General features: G+C 44.0%; 1 protein-coding gene across 3 annotated transcripts in view; it reads left to right on the top strand.

Annotated features, from left to right (window-relative positions):
• PLCG2 (phospholipase C gamma 2) overlaps positions 1–20,674 on the top strand; it is a 92,200-nt gene extending 71,526 nt beyond the window's left edge. For all 3 annotated transcript variants that reach the window (XM_075576717.1, XM_075576718.1, XM_075576716.1), the window contains 7 exons: positions 1,039–1,248; positions 1,935–2,074; positions 2,260–2,374; positions 3,601–3,768; positions 5,695–5,783; positions 12,784–12,965; positions 17,452–20,674. In XM_075576717.1, coding sequence (XP_075432832.1) covers positions 1,039–1,248; positions 1,935–2,074; positions 2,260–2,374; positions 3,601–3,768; positions 5,695–5,783; positions 12,784–12,965; positions 17,452–17,497 — 950 coding nt within the window. In that variant the 3' untranslated portion in view covers positions 17,498–20,674. The remainder of the gene's footprint in view (positions 1–1,038; positions 1,249–1,934; positions 2,075–2,259; positions 2,375–3,600; positions 3,769–5,694; positions 5,784–12,783; positions 12,966–17,451) is intronic.
• The last annotated feature ends 4,395 nt before the right edge of the window (positions 20,675–25,069 follow it).

Below are 25,069 nucleotides of genomic sequence, written 5' to 3'. Positions count from 1 at the left end.
TGTGCTGGATGGAGCTATTTGGAAGCAGTTTCAATGGACGTCCTGTAACCCAGGGGTGCTCAACGCCAGTCCTCAAGACCCTCCAACAGAGCAGGCTTTAAGGATATCCATATAACCGACAGTGAGTGGATTAAAGGGAAATAGGAAGCAAGAATGAAGGACTACAAGCCTAGCTCTGAACAGTTCACTGTGGATTATTGTCTTTGATTTACTCGCTGGTGATAAATTCCCAAGCATACAGTATTCATTTCTTTCCTTCTCGGACATATATATTCCATGTTCTTGCCACAAGCAGTCCAATTAAAATACATTATTTAATTAGTTATTTTAAGTCTCCTAATGAGTAATCTGGGGGGTGGTAATTATAAAGTGACTTCAGTTAACTATTTAAGTATGACGGTTGTAGACCTACTTTGAAGGTACAACCAAGATGGGCTGAACTGCCTCTTATTCAGCCTATTTAATTTAAGCTGCAGAGTAAATCTTCACCAGCTGCTCCAAGAAATGCTGGTACCCCCCCCCCCCCCCCCCACTGCAATGCAGTTATTAAAATAATGCATTGCTGCATCTGTGGCATAGAAGACCTCTCTTTATTCAACGAGCTGTAAAGTAGTGCCGCTACCTGCGGGAGAATTATTCAGCTCTATTCAAATGTACAGGACTAAAATGTTCTCCAGCACAAGACAGTACAGTACTTCTTATAATATTATCTTGTACACTTTGCCATGGTTGGGCATCGTAATGATAAATTCAAGTTGCTGGAAATTGTAAAGAAGGGAGAGCTAGTAAAAGCAACCGTTCAAGATGAGTTTCGATCAATAAGAGGTATAAATGGTTTCTACATTAAAAAATAAAAAAAATTCACACCCTTCCCCAGCACTGAAGGGTTAACTTTTAGTAGTGTACATTGTAGTTTTAACATTTTTTGCCATTTTTATTGCACATTTGGAGTTAGCGCGAGGTACATCTTTTTCATTTGCCGATTTGTGATGTCTGCATCAAAACAAGACAACAATGTAAACTTCTCTTTGGCCGCAGAGAGGCCGGATTTCAGAGAAATACGATCCTTTGTGGAGAATAAGGCAGAAAGCATTGCCAGGCAGAAACCCGGCGACCTGCTGAAGTACAACCGTAAAGCGCTAACTCGAGTCTACCCCAAAGGACCAAGAGTAGACTCCTCAAACTACGACCCTCTGCGCCTCTTCCAGTGTGGAGCTCAAATGGTAGCGCTTAATTACCAGACTCCAGGTAAAACTCTTTAGGTAATAGAGACGCACTATAAGTGCCCATGTGCACGTCATTACCCAGAATCCCTAGCTGCAGTGGAAGCATGGTTTGCTGTGTGATTTTGGGCTATGACCGGTTAGGGAACCTGTGTGAGACTTGTGATTGTGCTAATAAGTTCTTTATCACAGGTAAACTTTGTTGGTTTTTTTTTAAAGATATTCCGCTGTTCAGAATTTTTTTTGCACGTTTCAGGACAGTGGCACCTAACCTTATCCTGGTAAAGGGCCATATTTACTATGTTCGTGCTACTCCATAAATACACATTTTGTGCTGGATCTTATGGCCCATTCACTTAATTGAGCTGTAAGGGGCCATATTTCATAAGCCGTGCTAGAATGTGTCTTGTGTAACTAAATAACCACCCGTTTAAACTGAGACACAGCAGGGATTGTGAATCAATGTAAATGGTTTGCAGGCTTTTTTGAGCTGTGTGTACAATTTAGCAACAAAAAAAAGTTTAAAAGGTATTGATGCAGCATTAAGAATGGAGAGCATGTCTGCTGCTGCTGTTCTTGTATTGCTCTGCATGTAAAATAAGTCCCACTGCAGTGTATGTTGTGAGATATATAGATTTTTTGTATAGGGTGAGTTTATAAGAAAATATGGTACCCAAGCTTTAATCACGTCTCTTTTTATGGTCTCTGCAGATAGGTACATGCAGATAAATTATTCCATGTTTTCTCACAATGGGCGATGTGGCTACGTCTTGCAGCCAGAGTGTATGAGGCAAGATTCCTATGACCCAAGTGACTCTAAAAGACAACTGCAAATGATTTTGACCATAAAGGTAAGAAAGAAACTCTTAGATGCCCTACCTGTTGTTTCCAAGATGCTATACAGTGCGTACAAAGCCACATATCCCATGTTGCAGTAAAGGGTAAGAACAATGGTCAATAACAGACATGGTGATTAATTGGGGATGAATTGTTGTTTTGCTTTCGAACTCAAACCTGTGGCCCCTGCTGTTTCCAGGTCATAGGAGCTCGCCACTTGCCAAAATCCGGCCGGGGCATTGCGTGCCCTTTTGTAGAAGTAGAGATATGCGGTGGAGAATATGACAACAATAAATTCAAAACCAGTGTTGTTAGTAAGTATGGGAAACGCGTTTGATTTGTAAGGACAAAGCAGGCTGATGTAGCAATATTTTCTGTTTTGTGGCACAGTATCGATTTTACTTTCCTTAAATAAAATATGAATATATTGCATTGTATGATGGTACTGGGTATCTCCACCAGCTGGTTAATCTCAACTTTAAACCATATCCTGTTCTGATAGAGGGGTTCATCCATGTCCCTGCAGGGAATAACCAGTTACTCAAAAGTCTAAACAATGGTGAAGTCTCCCCGATTCTGGCCAGGTATCCCCAATTCTGGCCAGGTCTCCCCAAATCTGACCAGGTCTCCCCGATTCTGGCCAGGTCACATGTATTGCTGGATACCTTTTCTCTCCTCTGTGCAATATTATTTTTAACATTTTTTGTCCAATAAAGGACATGCTTTTATACTGACGAAGAGTCCCGCAGTGCGTTTCTCTTCTCAATGTAAACGGCATCCTTGCTGTTATCTGCTCTTAGAGCACTCTGACACAAATTCCGGTAAAGTCAAGCTCAAAGAAGAGGCAATCGGGACCAATGCAACTTGGGACACCCCTAGTAGATGGGGACAAAAACAAGAGACAAAGGCATGGGTGCTACAGACAGGGAACCTAGTCTGGGCAACAGCTTAATAAGCAAGAGGGAAAGGGGGCCATGCACACCAAAAAACGATGCAAACAAATTAATGCAAAAAAGTCATTTAATGACTAAAACAGTCACAAAGCTCCCTGATGAAGGTGCCTGCACCAAAACGTTGGATCTTTGTGACTGTTTCAGTCATTAAATGATTTTTTTGCACTAATTTGTTTGCATCGCTTTTTGGTGTGCATGGCCCCCCCCATACATATTAAAACCCACATTTTTTTGGTGCCACAGTTCTAATTTCACAATTGGTGTCTGAACGGCAGCAGAGAAAGGGAGGACAACCAGCGGAGGCTAAGAATGCATTAGTGGACGGTTCAAATAACATTTATGGAGTTATATTCCATATATAGAAGATATTTTAGATACTGTAAAGTGCTACATTAGTCTGTGCTGCTTCTTCTGCAGTATGCTCATTTTACATATTGCTTTAAATGTTTGATTATGATTTATACAATTCTGTTTTGCCCCTTTGATTCTGTTGTAAAACAGAACGGAATTCCCCTCAAGCAGCAATAGTGCAAATAGCAGCACCGCTCATATCAGTCCTAACATCGCTTTTTACATTGTTATTGCAGATGACAATGGCCTGAACCCTGTATGGACAACAGCTCAGGAGCAAGTGTTCTTTGAAATCCATGAGCCTGACCTTGCGTTTCTGAGGTTCGTTGTGTATGAGGAAGATATGTTCAGTGACCCGAACTTTTTAGCTCAGGCTACTATGCCCATAAGAGGATTAAAAACAGGTATATCTCACCCACGTGTACTATATGTGTGACCAAACCTTCTGTTTTATGGTATTTACTGGCAAAAGGGCTTGCAAAACATTTTTTTATCGCTAAACAAGATGGGATTTACTAATGTAGTTACATAGATGGGCATTGCTTCTTCCCTGCCCCATACAGTAAGGGATCTATGTAGCATAGCTTACACCTTGGGTTGCAGTAAAAGGAGCACAAAATACTCGAAATGTTGCACACCAATGAAATAATAAAAGATGGGATACTTATGCCGGTGCTTCTAGCGCATGGAAGACTCGCTGCGTCCCGTCTTGTAGAATTCAGAGAAAAAGAAGAACTAAGGCACTTATCCATATCACTGATAAAGTCCCCACTGACGGCCGAAACGTCAGTTTATTTTTTGGCTACAATAAATCTCCATATGAAAATGTGAAGTGCCCAAGTTCTTCTTTTTCTCTGAATCCAGTCTGAGGAGTTACACGGACAGTGCGCAGATTATAATGAGATGTATCACATCCTGCGTCTCTGCCCCAGCTTGCACCTTGGGGAGAGTCAGTAGGAGGAGTTGGGGAGAGTTACATGGGGCACAGATTATAATGAGATGTATCACATTCTGCGTCTCTGCCCCAGCCTGCACCTTGGGGAGAGTCAGTAGGAGGAGTTGGGGGGAGTTACATGGGGCGCAGATTATAATGAGATGTATCACATCCTGCGTCTCTGCCCCAGCTTGCACCTTGGGGAGAGTCAGTAGGAGGAGTTGGGGGGAGTTACATGGGGCACAGATTATAATGAGATGTATCACATTCTGCGTCTCTGCCCCAGCCTGCACCTTGGGGAGAGTCAGTAGGAGGAGTTGGGGAGAGTTACATGGGGCACAGATTATAATGAGATGTATCACATTCTGCGTCTCTGCCCCAGCCTGCACCTTGGGGAGAGTCAGTAGGAGGAGTTGGGGAGAGTTACATGGGGCACAGATTATAATGAGATGTATCACATTCTGCGTCTCTGCCCCAGCTTGCACCTTCGGGAGAGTCAGTAGGAGGAGTTGGGGGGAGTTACACGATGCACAGATTATAATGAGATGTATCACATTCTGCGTCTCTGCCCCAGCCTGCACCTTGGGGAGAGTCAGTAGGAGGAGTTGGGGGGAGTTACACGATGCACAGATTATAATGAGATGTATCACATTCTGCGTCTCTGCCCCAGCTTGCACCTTCGGGAGAGTCAGTAGGAGGAGTTGGGTAGGAGTTACATGGTGCGCAGATTATAATGAGATGTATCACATTCTGCGTCTCTGCCCCAGCTTGCACCTTGGGGAGAGTCAGTAGGAGGAGTTGGGAGGAGTTACATGGTGCACAGATTATAATGAGATGTATCACATTCTGCGTCTGCCCCAGCTTGCACCTTGGGAGAGTCAGTAGGAGGAGTTGGGGGAAGTTACACGGTGCACAGATTATAATGAGATGTATCACATTCTGCGTCTCTGCCCAAGCTTGCACCTTGGGGAGAGTCAGTAGGAGGAGTTGGGTTGGAGTTACACGGTGCACAGATTATAATGAGATGTATCACATTCTGCGTCTGCCCCAGCTTGCACCTTGCGGAGAGTCAGTAGGAGGAGTTGGGGGGAGTTACATGGTGCACAGATTATAATGCGATGTATCACATTCTGCGTCTCCCTGCACTACTCTTTTTGTCCCCTCCAAATCATTGATCTCTGAAGTGGTGAACGTTTAACATTCTGCATCAGATGTAAAAAACTGCACATAATAATTCTACAATGTCTCTGCTTTAGAAGACACACCAAATGTAAGCCACATGAACTTTGCCATAATTAAGCATCTCAAGGCAATGTCTTGCATGACCCTCAAATGCTGAAACGTTTGGTGTTTATTTGTTTTGTTACTTCATATGTTTTTTTTCTTCCCCCCTTAGGCTTTAGGTCAGTACCACTTAAAAATGGATACAGTGAAAGCATAGAGCTTGCCTCCCTTCTGGTGAATTGCCAAATACGGAAAGATTTGGTAAGTGTTGCACAAATGAATACCTTCTTCTGTAGCTTTGTTTTTGATCAGCAGAATAAAAATGTAGCATCTGCGCATATGACCATTCGGTTATTTCAAGCATGGTGAGCCGGCATGGCGAGCCTGGATGGAGTGGCACGTGTTACTCACACTTTCCAAATGTCACCAGAATAGGTGTCTTGGAGTAGAAGAAAATGGTTTGAGTCCTAATCCTTCTGTGCTTTTAGTCAACAATATTAGGTTGTAAACTTTTTGGATCACAGACTGTCTTGAAAAATGCTATATACAGAGTTGAGAGAAAAATAGTATTTATAAAGGGGAAAAAAACAGTATAAATTGCATACTTCTCTAATGATGCTTAATATCATCGCAACATATAGAAAAGCTAATGTTAAGCTTTGAACACTCTGATAACCACCTGGTGTTCAGGAAAATTAAACTGGACTTATTCCTTCACTGTCAGATCCTGTGGGATACAAAACCCAATACCTCAGTGCACCAGGGAGATAAGAGATAACCAGTGAGATAACCAGCTGCTGCATAGCTCCATTGTTCCAGTGCACTTTTGAGCTCTACCTGAACAGCCTGCTGCTTGCACCTGTTTCTATTTAGCCTCGTGGACACTTCCCTTGGCTTCCTATGTAAGATAGCTTCATAGTTACATAGTAGATGAGGTTGAAAAAAGACATGAGTCCATCAAGTTCAACCTATGCTAAATTTAGCTTCCTTCTGCTCCTGGTTGCCAGACCAATGTGGTTTGCCCCATTGTTTCCAACCTTGCTGTTAGATCCATTCATGAACTGTCTGGCATGACCTTTGCTTGTCTGACCACCACTAGCTGCATGAACTGACCTTTGCTGGTCTGGCCATGCTCCAGCTTGCTGCCTGCGCTGACTCTGGCCTGCTCTGACCAGTGCTGCAGTCATTGGAATCCTCTGTGTGGTGGAGATAACATGTCTGTTGCCTACCAAGCAGTGACGTAACATGTCCAGTATTAATGAGCATGTCATGCTTTGTATGGCTACTTATCACAGGGGCCTTACGCCTTGAAGGGGTTCAAGTAAGCCCATTTATGCATAGCTAGAAGTTGTAATAAAAAATGCCACCTTAAAAAAGACCCTTACGGATGTCAGGGCCATTTACTTGTTTTCTAGGGGCTGCAGATCACAGACTGCACAGAAGAAATGGACCCTTCCCTTTAGGCGACCAGAACCCGGAAGAAATCATGTGATCCATTAGTGCCAGAGGGTTCGTGGCCACAGAGCTGCAGGACTATCTGGCACTGAAGCGATTGAATGACCAATCCATTATTGGGAACTGCTCTAGGCTCCGGCCCCAGTCCTCCCTGCTGCCCGCGCGCCTGGCAGCATGGCGGCACATGCCGAGACTACAGCCGCGATCTTCGGTCTGTAGGAGAGCGCGGGGGGAGCGGGGCCCATGATGGAGGAGCGCGGCCACGACGGGGCATATCTGCCCTGCCATTGGCCGCGCGCCGACCACGTGACCACGTCGCAGCACAACATTTTTGTCTTCCCTGTTAGCATACGCGTCACAGCGCTTTGAGCTCCCACACACACAGCCACTGGGGCCTGCCCCATAGAGGGCTGTGCTGTGTGGTGCGCTCGCTGCCACGACCACGGGGGACTCAGCCTATACTGTCAGTCAGTGCTGATCCCTGCAGCTTTTGAATTACTGCAACATTCTTCCACTAGTAAGGCACAGACTTCTAACAATAGCGTTATGGTATTGTACATTCCATGGTGTTTGTAGCGGATTTCACCATCAGGACTGTGGGACCACATTTTCTGGGATAATAAACATTTTAAATGAATCAATTCAAATGTAAGAAAGTCTTGCATGATTAATTCCTTTCACTTAACCGATACAGAAACTTCCATGCATTTATTCTCAGTGCCAATGTGTCCTTAATCTAGGTGTTTTGTCTTCCAATACAATCCCTTGTATATTTGATTTTCTCATAGAAATGGCCATTCTGAAGGTCTATTTATCTTCTTCAATGTCTTTGAATATCCTAAATGGGACATTTCATTAACTAAAAGGAGGATCTAAAAATATTTTGATTTAATCTACAGCAAGCCATGAATTTTTATGACCATTAAGGAGACCGACTGCTTGCCAATGTAATCTGAATGTGAAATTACAACAAAAACTGAGGCCCTGTCCATCTGTTCCGTGACTTGAAAACCCCTCAATAAAAAGTATTATAATTTAATAGCGGGCCTGCTTTGATAAAACGCACATCTGTAGGCACTTAGATGGAAAATGTAAAATCATAGAGGCCCGCAGATGGTTGTAAAACATATTTTCTGTGTCTCAATGGCAGAAAGCTGTTTTAGCCACTTTCACATTCAAAATTACACCTCTGATTATGTTGTCGGTTAGGGAAATTGGGTAATTTGTGAAGAATAACTTTTTAAAAATGTATTTTAACTGGGTAATTTTATTGGATTTACTTATTTTTTTTAAAATCCGTTTTATTTAATTACTGTAGCTCTGAGAGAGATCTGGCACATTGGAGAGTTCTGTACGTTGGGCACCGGAAATATTAGATAGTAGACACTGTTAGGGAAAGGACTGCCTCAATGTTCAAGCTTGTCGTGTGAGGTGAAATGATTGGGGTGAAGGCACAGCAACTGGTCTGTTCACTGGTATAAAACCTACTGTCCTGTGTCTCCTTGGGCAAGTCACTGTATGGCTGAGGTCCCAGCTGCATCCGATCGCGCGCCACTCACCTGCTCATGGCTTCCTCCCGAGTCGGCCCCAGTCCCTCCTCACTGCAAGGCTCACTACGCGCTGTGACGCGTCAGCCAGCAGGGGAAGCAACGGTTGTGTTCCAGTGCGGCAACGCGTCACATGGTGCGTGAGGGAGCCAATCACAGACGGGATCCCATCAGCCAATGATAATATGAGCTGTTTTGGCCCCCGCCCCCCGTCATAGCCGCGCCCCCTGTCATGGCCACGCCCCCAACCCGTTTTGGCCCCGCACCTGAAAATGCTCCCTACGGACCGCAGATAGCGGTGAAACGCAGCGGGGCCTCGGCCTATGTCTCCCAGGTGCTTACCTGTTTGTATGATTGTAATCATTTCCAGAGTGGAATTTGTGTTGTCCAGTGCGATCCACTGTGTGCAGGCTAACCATTTTAGATTATAATGAATATTATCAAATTCTACAATGGGGAGAATCAGCATGTCCAAGATAAGTAGCAGAGTAAAATCAAGGTGCAGGGAAACCCAAGAGACACATAAATCCCTTAATATATATGGACAAAACATAAAGGAAGGGAACCTGCACACTCTCAAAGAGGAACAGAGAAGATATGTAAATCAAAAAAATATTTTACCCAAGGTAAGCATAAAAAAACACCATACATAGTGAATACAAACATACAGATAAGTGAGCTCAAAAAACAAATGGGGCTAAGGATAGGAAAAAGTTGTTTGCAAAGAATACTTAACTGAACTCACAATAATGGCTGTGCAACAGATTTTAAAAAAAGCAGTGGTACTGGTAAACAGAGCAGGTGGTTCACACTGGGATAGGCAAGCCAGAAAGAGGGGGGGGGGGAAAGCAAGGGGGAGGAAAAAAAATAAAAAAATGGGAGGGGGAGGGGAGGTTAAAGGGGATGGGTAAGTAAAAAAAAAAAAATATTAAATAAAGGGGGGCAACGTTTCGGGAATAGTCCCATTTTCAGGCCCTGTGCAGTACTTCCCTCTAGTGCAGGGGTGCGCAAAGTTTTCCCCTTGCCTGCTCTCCTCCCCTCCCCCCTCTTGCTTGTCTCCGGCGTCAAATGACACCGTGGGGTCATGTGACATCACATTGGCATCACCATGGCAACACAACATCACATGACCCCGCGGCATCTTTTGACAACTGGGTTACCATGGCGATGCATCGCCGACGACAAGGTAGGAGAAGTTACAGGCCCCTTGCGCGGTCCCTCGGCATTTAATTTAAATGCCTTGGGGGAGAGCGTGGGACCTGCCTTGGGGGAGAGCGTGGGACCTCTGTAACCGCTGCGCCCCCCTGGAAAATCTTGTGCCCCCCAGTTTGCGCACCCCTGCTTTAGTGGAGAACCCCCAAAATAAATTGTTACCAGGTGCCAGTAATGGAGCCAGAATGTCCTACTCAGGAAAAAGTCCGTCAGAAATGCAGCCTGTAGACCAATACAAGTCGGAGCGCCTGAGGGTGACGTCATCGCGAAGATGATCAACGACGCGTTACATTTCTAGAGTAGCAACTATGTTTTAATTTAGTTAATTAACAAGAAGGAGCGGCTCAGTGAGTAAAGACACCGATTGGCACTGAGTTTGAAGCAGGGGAACCTGGTTCAATTCCCGGTGTCGGCTCCTTGTGACCTTGGGCAAGTCACTTTATCTCCCTGTGCCCCAGGCACCAAAAACATAGATTGTAAGCTCCACGGGGCAGGGACCTGTGCCTGCAAAATGTCTCTGTAAAGCGCCACGTAAAACTAGCAGCGCTACACAAGAACATGCGATTATTATTATTATTATTAATTATGCCAATAAAGGTTCCTACAAAATGCAGATTTTCAGAAATGAGCAGACGAGATCGAAAGGAGGATATGGAAAAGAATTGAGATGGCAATTCAGACCTTTCTGAAAATCCACCCGTAAATCAAAACTTGCTTTTTTTTTCTAGAGCAATCCAGCAAAATCTGAGAACGCCATTTCATTTTGTACATCATCTTCTAAGAATAAATGCAGGAAAAAAAAACATTAAAGATGTGTCTGCATTTGAAGTTTCAGATGAGTGTAGGATAAGAGTGTTTAGTTTGCAGTGGACATGTCAGACACGAGGGATCCGGAGTCCTGATGTTGCTGTGTCACCAGGTCAGCACACTTACAAGTCCTTCAAGCTGCACTACTACAAAGTAAATGCAACGACCGGGAGCTTTTTACACCTAGCCACGGGAAAATAATACAACGTTTCTGGGAGCTTGAAGTGACCAAACGCGGCAGTTTGCACTGGTATGTGGAAAAGCCCCAGCCCCTCCCGCACATCGCGATCACGTGGCATCCTCCCATCCTTCGGCCTGATCACGTGGCAGCCTCCCGTGCCCTGGCCATGTGGCATCCTCCCCTCCCCCGTCGTGATCATGTGGCGTCCTCTCCTTCCCCGGCCTGATCACGTGGGGTCCTCCCCTCCGCCTGGCCTGATCACGTGGCCTCCTCCCCTGCCCCCTGGCCTGGTCACGTGGCATCCTCCCCTTCCTGATCACGTGGCCTCCTCCCCTGCCCCTTAGCCTGATCACGTGGCATCCTCCCCTTCCTGATCACGTGGCGTCCTCCCCTTCCCCGGCCTGATCCCGTGGTGTCCTCCCCTCCCCCGGCCTGATCCCGTGGTGTCCTCCCCTCCCCCTGGACTGATCACGTGGCATACTCCCCGCCCCCCGGCCTGATCACGTGGTGCCCTCCCCTTCCCCGGCCTGATCACGTTCCGCAGAACCACTGAACGCAATCTCACCGTAGAAAAAACAACTTAAAACCTATGACGTAACCACTGTGTCCACGGAGCCTCCGGCGTGCCAGATCCCACAATGTGGCAGCACTCAAGAGGTTAAAATCCACAACACTGTGCGGTCTGTGAAATAAAATGTAGCAGATTCCATGTTTAGAGCTGTCTCATACACTCTATCACCAATATATTGCCCGCTGGTTTAAGGGATTACACTGCGATAGTGCCGATCAAGGCTCTATCACACGGAAACGCCTCGTGGCTTCAATGGTAGTTTTGATGCGATAGTGCCTTGTACTGTAGCAGTTTAATGAATAACCCCCTAAAACTTGACCCTTCGTAAATGAGGTAGCTTTATATCATTTATTGGCGCTTACATTTTTCTCAGGGCTACAATTGGAAAGACAAAGGGATGTGGTAATCGTACCGACGGTTCTGCGGCCTGCACAATTTGGGGTGGGGTACAAATACATCTGAAAATGTTAGGGGTGTCTAAAAGCTTGAGGGCATCTACTGTATAGCTCTGTATATATATGTAGGACAATCAGTTTGGTTCAGAGATAATACAGCAGGGCCCCGCTTCTCGGCGCCACGCTTTTCTGTGATTTGCCGATACGGTGGTACCGAGAAGGGGGCCGCCATGTCTGCGCATGTGCAGAACGGGCCGGTCCGGGGTCGCGCATGCGCAGAACAAGTTTTTTTCCCCGATGTTGCGCATGCGTAGAACAGGTTTTTTTTGTCGATGTTGCGCATGCGCACATAACGAAAATCGCCGGTTCCGATTTCTGCCGATGTTCGCTTTGCGGCGGGTCCTTAGAACGAAACCCGCCGCATGACTGGGGCCCTCCAGTACAACCTGCAATGAGTGTCCACTAATATCACAAGAGATGTGCATCTAAGCACCACTGAACAGTCCAAAGATATTCCCATCTTAAAACTTCCACCATAATCAATGCCTGTCACATCATCAGTTATATTCCCTGCCCATCATTCCACTATTAAAATTCATTAAGACAAAATATCTGAACCAAATCTCTAGGTTTTGAACGCCCAGCTCAATACTCCCATTAATTAGTACAAGATTACTGCTGCACATGTAGAAATTAGCACTGTTTAAGCTTTCTTTGTACACTAGAAACTAAAGCGTTGCTCTGATGCTTTTCCCTGATTACGTTTTATATAAAGGGATCAAATCATTGCTCAATTAGTGTCAATTATGCATTAAAAGACACGCGGAAACGTGAAAAAAATGATTCCAATTGGCTTTAGAGAGCCCATTTCTGTGTTGGGACGGAGAATAAGCCCTCTGCTGCCAGATGGGGAATATAGATGATGCAAAGAAAGGGTCCCATATAGTAAAACAGAAAAGTGGCATTGTTTACTCTGTCCCACAAAGTGGTCTTCCCTAGGATATTCTGACCAGCGGAATCCACGCTGCTGTTGAACGTTGGTGATGTAAGACTGACGCCATTTAACTCTCAACTTTATTTTTGATGTTTAAAGGGAAACGAAGAAGAACTGTACTCGTCATTCCAACAGCTCAGGAAGAAGCAAACAGACCTAAACAATGAGCATTTCCTGTACGACACGCACCAGAACATGAGAAACCCCAGCCGGGATGCACTGCTAAAAGAGAACCTAAATGAAAGCCCGCTGAGCACATATCCGGAGGCCTACAACAAGAGGTAGGTGCTCACGAAGGCACAAGTCTTTCTACAACTAAAATGAACCAATGGCAGTGACGGGTTAGGGGTTAGGTCTGGGGGATTGGAATTTTTTTTTAAATTAGAAGTAATGTTTTATTTATTTATAAAATGTTTTCCCAGGATGTAATATATTGAGAGTTACCTCTCGTTTTCAACTATGTACTGGGGCACAGACTTAAGACAAATAATACATGGTTACAAATACAGTTACATAAGTGAACAGGGTATACATTATATACAAGACATTGCATGCACAGTTACAGACAATATATGTTATATGTGTATGTAACAGTTACAGACCAGATTAAATTGTGAGACAGCTTTAGTTTTGAAAGAACTTAAACTGGTGGCAATTGTGAGAGTCTCTGGTAGATTGTTCCAGTTATGAGGTGCACGGTAAGAGAAGGAGGAGCGGCCGGATACTTTGCTGATCCTTGGGACCATGAACAGTCTTTTGAGGTCAGATCTCAGATGATAAGTGCTGCATGTGGTAGGGGTGAGGAGCTTGTTCAGATAGATGGGTAGCTTGCCCAGGAAGTATTTGAAGGCAAGACAGGAAAGATGAACTTTGCCCCTAGACTTAAGTGATGACCAATCTAGTTCTTTCTAGAGCATTTCGCAGTTATGTGTGTTGTAGTTGCATTGGGAGAACAAAACAGCATATTAAATTGTAGAGGGTGTCAAGTTTGCTAAGGTGGGTTTGGGGTGCTGAGCCGTATACTATGTCCCCATAGTCAATAATTGGCATTAGCATCTGCTGTGCGACATGCTTTCTGACCACCAGACTTAGGGAGGATTTGTTCCTGTGAAGTACACTTAGTTTGGCATAGGTTTTGGATGTCAGGGTATCAATGTGCATCCCGAATGTTAAATGGGAGTCAAACTATATGCCCAAGTATTTAAAACTAGTAACAGGAGTTAGGGTGGTGTTAGCGTTGGTTCTGATCTGGAGCTCAGTCATTGGAAGCTTTGAAAATTTAGCCTTAGTCCCAAATACCATTGTTACAGTCTTGTCAGTGTTTAGAAACAGTTTGTTTTGGGAAATCAATTTTCAAGTCTCAAAAAGTCAGATTGAAGTATGTGTTCAAGGTCGGAGAGGCTATGGCTGCGTGCACATAAGATCGTGTCATCTGCATACATGTGTATTGAAGCTCCCTTGCAAGCTGTAGGAAGATCATTGATGAACACTGAGAAGAGTAGGGGCCCAAAAACAAAGCCTTGCGGGACGCCACAGGTGATATCCAAGGGGTTTAGAGTTATAGCCTGAGATAAACACATGTTGGGATCTACCTGATAGGTAGTCATGAAACCAGTTTAAAGCATGCTTCCCTATTCCAGAGCACTGGAGTTTGTTTAGCAAGATAACATGATCAACAGTAATCAAAAGCCTTTGCAAAATCTAGGAATATTGCACCAGTGAGTTGTCCCAGTTCTATTCCACACTGGATTTCATTGCAAACTTTTAGCAGGGTAGTTACGGTCAAATGTTTGGGGCGAAAGCCAGATAGGAATTGGCTAGGGAAATTTGTCTTGGTATAGTAATCGCTTAATTGGGAGTGGACACATTTTTCCATGACTTTGGATAGGATTGGGAGAAGGGAGATTGGCCTGTAGTTTGAGACAGTGTTTTTGTCCCCACTTTTGAAGATTGGGACAACTCTGGCAGTTTCACAGGTCTTAAGGATATGGCCTGCAGACAGAATAGAGTTGATTTTGGAAGCAATTGGTTTGGCAATGGCTGGGGAGGCTTGGCTGACCAAGTCTTAGGAACTTAGATTGCAGTAGGTCAGGTCCACGTTGGCTGCTTAGTTTTAATTTGAGGAGCGCTTGTGTAATCTCCTTCGGATACTGGAATAAATTGAAAATTGTGAGCAGTGTTCGGAAAGGGTGGGGCTATAGGGGTACTCATAGAATGAGATTCAGGTTTGTGGTTTGGGTTGCGTTTCGCTAATAAGTTAAGTAGCACACCCCACAAAGTAATTATTGAATTCATTTGCCATGTCCGTGGGATTAGTCAGAGTAATAGCCTTCATAGTGATATTACTTGGTTGTTGATGGTTAGAAGGCTGGAGTGTATTGTTAACCTTCCAGAAGTTAGCTTTGTTTGATGTATTCTGGAGAAGATTGTCAGAGTAATACAGTATTGTGCTTTTGCATGTCTTGTTTGCCTTGTGCACATGTTCCGCAGGCATCTGTAGTGATTGAGATCCTTGGTAGTACCAGTTACTTTGTAGCTTTTGCACAAGGCATCCCTGCACTGGTAGAGTGCTATAAGGTCAGTTGTAACCCACGGTAGGTGGGCTCCCGTACTCTTATTCTGCGTAGTGGAGCATGGGTATCACAGAGTTTTAGGAACTCGGATTGGAAATAGTTGAGTGCAGAATCAGAGTCAGGAATTAAGTCGATTCTGTACCAAGGGCAGTTGGTAAGGTCAGCCAGAAACTGTGGTGGGTAAAAGTTTCTAAATGTTCTAGTGAGGAAAACTTTAGGGCTTGATTGGGGTGGTTTAATTTTACTTACACAGTACACTATATCAAGGTCACTGAAAATGTCCGGAAGGATGCCAGAGGATTGGATTCTGCTGGGATTTGAGGAGAGAATCCAGTCTAGCAAGGAATGGTTGTGAGATTTCTGGTTTGTCTGTGTGGGTTGGGAAATGAGTTGCGTTAGGTTAAATGACTTGAGTTGTATCTGGATTTTGTGGTTTTTAGGGTCGAGCCAATTGAAGTTGAAATCCCCAAGAACTAGCAGCTCACTCTTCTCATTCAGAGAGGAAATGGAGCCAAGAAACTGGGTGATATCAGTCAGGGACTGTAGAGGGGCTTTAGGGGGTCGTTAGATGCCAGCAACCAAGATGGGCTTAGAAAAGGGGAGGCAGATTTTGCCAACTAGGATTTTAAAAGAGGATGGGCTTGAGGGGCAATTTAACAGTGTAAATTGTAAGGTTTCTGCAAAATAAAATAACACCCATCCTCCTCCCCTCTTTGACCTATCTCTCCATGGGCAACAGATAGCCCTTTTTGGAATTTGAAGGGGGTATTCTCAGGGGTATGGGACAGAGTTGAAAAGGGAGGGCCTGGGTTAAGTTCAATATCACCTGCTAAAGAGAGTAATAGTATGAGTCGAAATTTGAGTAGTTGTTTGCAAGTTGTAAATGTGTGAGGTTTGCCATTAGAGTGAGCAGTGGTTGGTGTGCTGGTTTTCAGAGTTCCCCACCAACATTCAGTAGATATTGCAAGGCTTTTGAGTAATCCAGGGTGTATGGTGATGTTGGGTGTGGGCCAGGAGGGAGGAGTTTGTAGTGGATAGAAAGAGTAACATTTCCATGAAGACACGAGAGAACGAAGTTGAGGTACATACCAGGTTCAATATCACAGAGGTAGGTAATGTTGCATGAAGCTGTTGTGAGCAATGTGAGTGTGTGCAAACTAAACAGCAGGGGTGTGCCTTTTGCTTGTCAAAATGTTTTGCTGCATTGCAATGCTAGGGCCTATTCAGGGTTTGTAGAGGGTTGGGTGGGGTGGGATGGGTGAGGGGGGGAGGGCAGTTGTGTGCAGTCAGTGTTGGGAGAGGCTGCAGTAAAATAAGGTATAAAGGGGGGGGGGGTTAATTGTGCAGGCTAACAAGCATGAGATCATAGTGTGATCGTGCGTGCAGCCGAATTCCCCGGTCTGCAGAAAGCTACAGGGGGGGAGTGACGGGGGCGCGCCCATGACGTCACCCGGCAGGTTCGCCCTCATTGGCTGAACCGCCGTGGGGCGTGGCCTAGCACTCCATCGCTAGTTGTACTCACAATTTTAATGTGAGTCTGAAAATCGCAGCGGGCAGCGTGGTGGCCACCCCTCATAGCGGTCCCGGCCCCATTGAGGGGCGGCTCTTGTCCCGATCGCTGCAGCAGCCAGCGGGGACCTGGCCTAACAGGTCCTCTTACTACAGAATCCCACAAAGATGTTAAAAAAAAAAAGTAAAGGAAGGAACCGATTAAAGTGCTTATAAGTCCCTGGGGAAGGCAACGTGTTGAGGCCTTGGTTCTTTAACAAGCCTTTTCCCACAGGCAAAAAAACAAAACACACAAAAATCCGTATTCTTTGTGTAGCTCTAAATAACGCTTTGAAGTTCATTTTTATACAGTACATGGGAGGCAGAACTTTGGGACTGGTCAGGCATCCTTTAGCTACACATAATATGTGCCAATTATTTACTCTAGTAATCTTTGCTTTCCAAAACTCACAGGTTTGTTCAAATGTACAGTCAAGACAGAGACCTGTGAAGTTTGGAAAGCTCTGTACAGTAATTTCATGTAAGAGGAACGCTCATATCAGTCCCCCTAATAGCTATCACAACCTACAACAAATCTACATTTCACCAGATCTGATACAGCTACAAGAACTTTCTAATACTTGTTTGTGTTCCATAATACTCATATTTATTTTGTTCGATTTCTCTCTCCCCCCATCTCCCAAAGACTGAAGGAGGGGCAACGTGTCAGTAACAGCAAGTTTTACTCGTAAGGAAGAAGCGCAGAATGTGTTTTTTTTTTTAAGAAGCATTCTTCATATATCCTGCTGTAAAGACCTTGCACTTATGGCGTCAGCGGGAACAATTTACAAAGAAGAATGTTCCCTGCAGTTTTTAGGGGTGGACACAATTATTTGCAATGTGGTTACAAAGTGACAATCTTGAGCGCAACAATTACTGTGGACAATCTGGATATGCAATCCGGGAATGTTTTGCTGCCATGTTTACGAAGATATAAGTGGAGATACTGTATACTGTACTTGAGCTTTCATTTCAAACACAAGAAAGGCCCAGGAAGACGGTATGATTTGGCCGGTATTACAGTAAATCCACAACTTGTTTATTCAAAACCAACACATTAACCTCTGCAGCATGCCTCCTTCCTAAGATTTGTATTTGAGAAGCATGTATTTTGAACCGATATGCAAACTTTTTTAAAGCAACAATCTATAGACTATATTTTCCATATACTGTAACAAACTTTTGCAATAATGCTGATATATAGTGACACCTACTGAATCATTAGATGAAGTATGGACATATTGTTGCGAATACATTTCATATTCAGTGGAAACTGATTTTAAAATCCCTGGGACAGGTTTGTAGGCGTTTCCCTTTCCTCGCCCACTGTATATGTGTAACTCCCTTTTTATCTGATATATGTACGACGCCTGCATGCCAAACAAGCTTTTCACTTCTGGTTTAGGTTCTTTATTTTATTTCAAAATCACAAACCTCAGAGCAATAGGAGAAAGAAGTGGTTGTTGTTTTCACTGACAACGTATTTGTAGTCATTTTCAAACATAACGGGATGTAATAATGTACATTCCATCTTAAAATATACGAAGAGAAAAATTGTGGAACAAAGCAGAAAACCAAAATGAAGAAGATTTCTATCATCACTAAGTGGCATCTTGTAAAGAAAACAATTCACACATACATCTTAAATTTCACTTTTACTTTAAGGCTGATCAGTTCTAAAATAGCAGAGGCAGCGAAGCAGAGCTCCACTGGGGCAGATACTTACACAGTGCTAAGCTAAATCCTACGTGCCCAGTGGGTATCCCCAGATAGCATACTATAAGTACGCTAAATCCTGCGTGCCCACTGGGCATCCCCAGATACTTACACTGTGCTAAGCTAAATCATATGTGCCCACTGGGTACCCGATACTTACACTGTGCTAAGCTAAATCCTACATGCCCACTGGGCATCCCCAGATACAGTAGCATAGTGTAAGTACGCTAAATCCTGCGAGCCCAGTGGATTTCTCTTTGTCCCGATACACACTATAACATTGCAGACTACTGCTCAGGATCAATAGACCACTCTGTGCTTCACATTCGGCACTCCCAGGGCATATCTATGTGGTCAGACACACTCAGACTATAGTTTAATGTAGAACTACAGAACCGTTCAATCCACAGCCCCATTATATGTTGATGTCTTTAAATAGGGACTATGCTGTATAATGTATAAATTCCACTTAACATGGCAGTGTCCACGTTTTGGTAACTGGCATATGTGGAACTCTATCGGGGCATCCCAAAGGGCAACGGCCTAATAATAACTACCACATTTAGGCACCCATAGAATTGTGGAGTGGTTCTCCAACACCTTTCCAGGTCCCTTTGATTTGGTTGCTGGTTCCAGAGGACAGGTTTGGGAACCAGTGCCTACTCAGGGGGTGGGGATAAACCTTATTCAAATGTAATCTTACCAGGTACATTGAAAAGGCTTTGTGGCCCATAAAAGCTCTAATATGATCTGAATTCCTGGCCTCATGTTATACTATTAAGTAGCATGAAGCAGACTACAACGCTTGGGATACTCTGACATATAGTAGTTGCACCTACTTTCGTATTCATAATGTAAAAGGATGTATTTGCACTCTAGAAAAGAGATCACAAGAAGTAGTACTTGTGGGTGCTGAGCTCTTGGGGATATGAGAAATGAGTAGCAGTCCCTCGTGTTACATTACATCTGGATTTAGTGAATAAACCTGAGTTTGGTGAATAAAAACAGATTTAATTAAACAAAAGACTGACTGCTACTCTTTATTTCTCAGATTTTTTTTAAAGTGTTGTCAATTATCAAAAAGCGGCCAGATTGATGATATTGCTGCTTTAAAAAAAACATTTTTCAAACACAAGTAATTCATCTAGATACGACTTTTTCCGACTGTATGGTTTTGCTAAAAATATATGGCAAATAATGAATCTGTGACGCGAACACTTCACTTGAAAAAATGTTTTAACTCTTCCTGCCAAATACATATCCACACTGATTAAGTTGCTGCATTCAGCTGTATAAAATGTGTTCTCATTGCAGTACTAGCAAAACGCAGAATACAATGCTTACACAACCTTGCAGTCAGTTAGCGTCCAACTAATACTATTAGTAATTGTTAATGGCTAAACCCTTACGTATGTATCAGTGTCCCAAGTGCAATACTTGGAAGAACACCCCAATTTAAGGGTAAAATTTAAAAAAAACATGGCTTCCAACATGATTGTGTTTTTGGGGGGGTTTGCCCCAGGGTGACTTTGATACACATTATGTTTAGTTCTATAAAACCGCTTTGTCCACTTATTGTGATGATATTGGAAGGCTGCATAATCCAATACAATGAAGCTCAATGCATTTTTCAGGTGTCCCACTTATGACATATCCTCTTGTGTAGCTATGATAAATGCCGGATCCGTAAGCAAAGACTTACAGGTGCATAGTTTAATATGTTTTTAATATGTTTCTACGACTCCTATGATTGTTAGCAGTACCCTCTGTCTCAGGTGCGCCAAAAACGATGTGCAAGTTTGTCAATAATGTACACCTGCCATGCTTTGGAGAATGAATGTAAGATGTAATAATGCACTTGGTTTTATAATTTGCACTTGCAATTGTGTTGGGTAAATGTGTTTTGAATACTAGAATAAGATGGGCACGTGTGTAATTTATTTCATTTCATGTTGAGTGTATTCAAGACAGTATGCAGTGTTTGTTCGGCCGAATGGATACGCAGGGTGCTTTGCGTTCTGGTCGTTTTATTAAAGGATGTACAAATTCACAACATAAAACATCGAGATCCTTTTCTAGAAAGGAAGAAAAAAAAACATGTTTCACGTGGCTATTGGCGTCAACCTTTTGAATAAATGTGTGCAGTGATTGCATCTGTTTCTTTATTATTTGCGATTAAACAAGTATCACAATTGCTCTGTTACTGAGAATACCGTTACAGTACCTAAGTGTGAAGGAGGATTATTGTCTGATAACGTTATTTCTCTCTCAGAAGAACAGAAGAAACAAAATGGAACCCACAACCAAGTCATTTAAAAGTAATCTAACAATGAGATTTCTGGTGCAATTAATTGTTTTATACTTATATATAGCAGGTTCAAGATTGTAAAAAAAATAATAATAAAAAACCTGCAGTGCCCTACTAAAATACATATAAAATATATTTTACTAGCCGAGACCCGGCGTTGCCCGTGACTTAAATTTCCCGCTAGGAGGTGGGGGGGGGTAGGGGGGGGGACAGTGGACGGAAGGGGACGGGGACAGTGGACGGGAGGGGACGGGGACAGTGGACGGGAGGGGGACAGTGGACGGGAGGGGGATGGGGACGACAGTGGACGGGAGGGGGATGGGGACGACAGTGGACGGGAGGTCGGGGGGACGACAGTGGACGGGAGGTCGGGGGGACGACAGTGGACGGGAGGTCGGGGGGACGACAGTGGACGGGAGGGGGGGGACACAGTGGACGGGAGTGGGGGCGACAGTGGACGGGAGCGGGGGGACACAGTGGACGGGAGGGGGACAGTGGACGGGAGGGGGGGGGGGACAGTGGACGGGAGGGGGGGACGGGACAGTGGACGGGAGGGGGGACCTTGCTCGCTCATGCCACACTGATTTGTTATTGCTGTTCCCAGAATGCTCACCTCCCCTTCTCAGAAGCCTCCGCGCCATTAACCCCCTCGGTGCGTGTTTTCTGCTCTTGGCCCCCGGCCTTTTCCCGCCTTTACCCAGACTCCTCTGCTTTGCCATCCTTTGCCGTTACCCGGCTCTCCCCGGGCGGGTCCCTGCAGGTGACGGGCGCTCCACCCCCCCCTCCCTGCTCAGGGATCAGCCAATGACGCGGCAGGGCTGCTTGCCAGTTCTGTGAGGTTGGCGGCCGGCAGCCAATCAGCTTGTAGTTACGCTGCCCGGGGCCGCTGAGTGAAGGAGGGAGGTAGGTAGAGGCCTGAGCTGTGTCAGACGGGAGGAGCGGCGTGGAGACCGAGACACACCAGGAGGCTGAGGTAAGGGGAACACGGGGGAGGCCTCGGGCAGTGTGTGCGCGTCCACCCGCAGCGGGAGGAGGAGCCGCTGTCACATACCGGGCTGAGGTGAGTGAGCGCCGGGGAGGGAGGTTATGTCTGCGGAGCGCATAGATTTCTGTGTGGAGTGCAGAAGGAGATGGTGATGGTAATGTATGTAGTTGATGCGTGAATGAGGGTGAATGTATGAATGTAATGTGTGTGTTGATGTTATGTGAATGAAGGTATAAATGTGTAGAGTTTATGAAGAAATGTATTGAATAGTGTATGAATGTTGAAGGTAAATGAAATGATGATGTATATTTTTTCAGAGGATCGTGAACATAGAGAAAGCGGGAGATGTTGTGAACGTGGTAGTGGTAATGTAAATGCAAATTAGTATAGCGGCGATTTAATAAAGTAACTAAATAAAATAATTGTAAGAATGGTAAGAATTGAAAATTGGCAAAGTGGGACATAGTGTAATGTGTATGTAATGTACATGTTGTAATTGCGTCTGTCGGCCATTTTAGAAAGTGAATTTACAGTGCGTAGGTGAAGGCTGGCGGTTATTTGCAAAGCGTCACATTGAAGATGCAAGTTATTTTGTCGGCCATTTTACAAAGTTAATAAAGAGTGCGTAGGTGAATGTACGGGCGGGAATTTTAGTAGTAGAAATTTAAACGCATGCCATTGTTTTCATATATATTTGAATTGTAAGTTCCTTTGTCGGCCATTTTAGAAACTTAATAAAGAGTTCGTAGGTGAAGGTAGGGGTGGGAATTGTAGTAATAGAAATGTAAACGCACGCCATTTTTTTCATATATATGTATTTGTAGTAAGGCATAAAGGGAGAGTGCAGGGCTACAGGGAGTGTTGTTCGTAGTGTCGTCGTGTGTGTGTGCGTAGGCCATATGGTCGGCCATGTGCACAGGGAGTGTTGGCCGGCCATTGCGGAGGGAGAATGAAGGTACGGGCGGCCATTGTTTTTATAGAAATGTAAAGGCACGCCATAGCATAAGTGTGCGCAGGGAGTGTCGCGGTGCGCGGCGGCCATGTGCACAGATACTGTTGGGCGGCCGTTGCAAAGGGAGAATGAAGGTAGGGGCGGGCATTTTTGTTATACAAATTGAAACGCACGCCATAGCATGAGTGTTTTCAGGGAGTGTCGCGGTGCGGCCATGTGCACAGATACTGTCAGGCGGCCGTTGCGGAGGGAGAATGAAGGTAGGTGCGGGCATTTTTGTAATAGAAATTGAAAGGCACGCCATAGCATGAGTGTTTTCAGGGAGTGTCGCGGTGCGCGTCGGCCATGTGCACAGGAACGGTCGGCCGCCCGTTGAGCTATGGGATGACACTGTGTACACAGGGGTGACAGCATTACTGGGTTGTGGGATGACAGGGGTGAGTGTGAGTTTGTGGGATGTGTGTGTGTGTGTACACAGGGGTGACAGCATGACTCAGAGTTGTGGGATGACAGTGACTGTGTGTGTGTAGACAGGGTTGAGTGTGAGTGTGAGTGGACAGGGGTGACAGTGTGACATGTAAACTTACCAAGGAGTCCTCAGGGGTTCTGTGGGTGTATGGTGTCAGTGCAAGTGTGTGAGAGTGAAGGAGGTGTGTGTCGGTGATGTCACTGTACCTTTTGGCCAATGAGAGTCGTGTGTGGGGCTGACTATGGGAGGGCGGACATAGTGTCTGTGTGTGTCACAGTGGGGCTTACCTCTTGGCCAATGAGAGTCGGGGTGGCCACGGACCAATCAGATTCACCGCAGATAGCACTAACCTTTCGATTTTATATATTAAGATATGCCATCCTTTACTGCGTAGAAAGGTGTTAACTGTATAATCATATTAATGAATATTTTAAAATGTATTTTATTTGAAAAATATGTAAGATATGAGATGCATGTTATCTGGAGTTACTTTGGGATTATTACTACTTATGCACTTGTTATACAACTGTAACTCAAGAAACCTTTGGTTAATCCACATTTTGAATCACGCTGGATTGTGACTTCCTTCACAGAGCCCCAGGATTATCAAAGCTCAGTGCCCTGCCTCGTGCCCGAAACGCCGGTATCTGCTATTAAAGTCAGTGGCTTTGATTTCTCTGAGGGAAATGTGGCTTTGATTTCTCTGAGGGAAATGCCATGTATCCAGAGCAATTCTTAACTCTTCGCAAGTAAAAGCTTTTCTCATCTGCAATATACAGTAGGTCTTGGTTAAAAGACGCACAAAGAAACAGTTCCGATAATAGGATTACCATAACATTTGCAAAAAGTAAATAAGCAAATAAAAACGTTAATATGAAACAATCATGGTAAAAAAATTAATAATACACCTTTTTATCATTTTGTGTAATCATAGATACTACTCCTATTTTATAAGTGAAGTAGTAAAATGACATACATCAAAATTTGCTTTGATTGTTTCCTTGTCTTTTGTAATGTTTCTATGTAGGAACAAAACAACAAAAGCAAATATATTCATGTATACCTAGAACAATACAGAGGTTTTTGCCTTAAGTGCATTCAGAGTAACACAGCTTGAATGGTTTCCATAGAGATACAAAATACAAACGTGCAACATTCAGTGACACAGGGTAGATCTGGACCAAAAAATTCAATAGCATGTACTTCAATAAGTAAGACTCCATTAATCTGTATGAGACTGTTAATGCCAGTGTTGTGTTAGACAACCTCCACATAACCCCACTGTGCAAATAACAAGCTACTGTATGAAATTCACATTTATTCAATGTCATGACTACTTTATGCTTTGTTCAATTGCAATAAATGGGATTTAAAAAATAATAATAATAATGTAATTTATTGTGCTGTGTGCATCAAAAATATTAACTACACCTCAACCTCATTTTCATGTTCAATAAAGTGTACAGGCAGTCCTCGTTTTACAACGCTTCGTTTTACAACGAATGGCTTATCCAACGCTATGCAATGCATACCTATGTTCATTTTTACAACGCCAAAACGGCATATCCAACGCTTTGCAACGTTGTGTATGTGTGTGTATATATACACAAACAACGTTGCAAAGCGGCGTAAGAGCGTATATATATATATATATATATATATATATATATATATAATATTACACTATATAATATTATACTATATAATATTATATTATACTATATAATATATTATTTATTATGTTATATATAATACAGTATATACACTATATAATTAATGTGTGTGCTGTATATCTTATTGCCTGCGTAAAATATTTGGTGTATTTTAGGGTTAA

The sequence above is a fragment of the Ascaphus truei genome, chromosome 19, assembly GCF_040206685.1.
Source record: "Ascaphus truei isolate aAscTru1 chromosome 19, aAscTru1.hap1, whole genome shotgun sequence".
Taxonomy (NCBI): Eukaryota; Metazoa; Chordata; class Amphibia; order Anura; family Ascaphidae; genus Ascaphus; species Ascaphus truei.
This window is presented reverse-complemented; position numbering and strand designations above follow the sequence as displayed.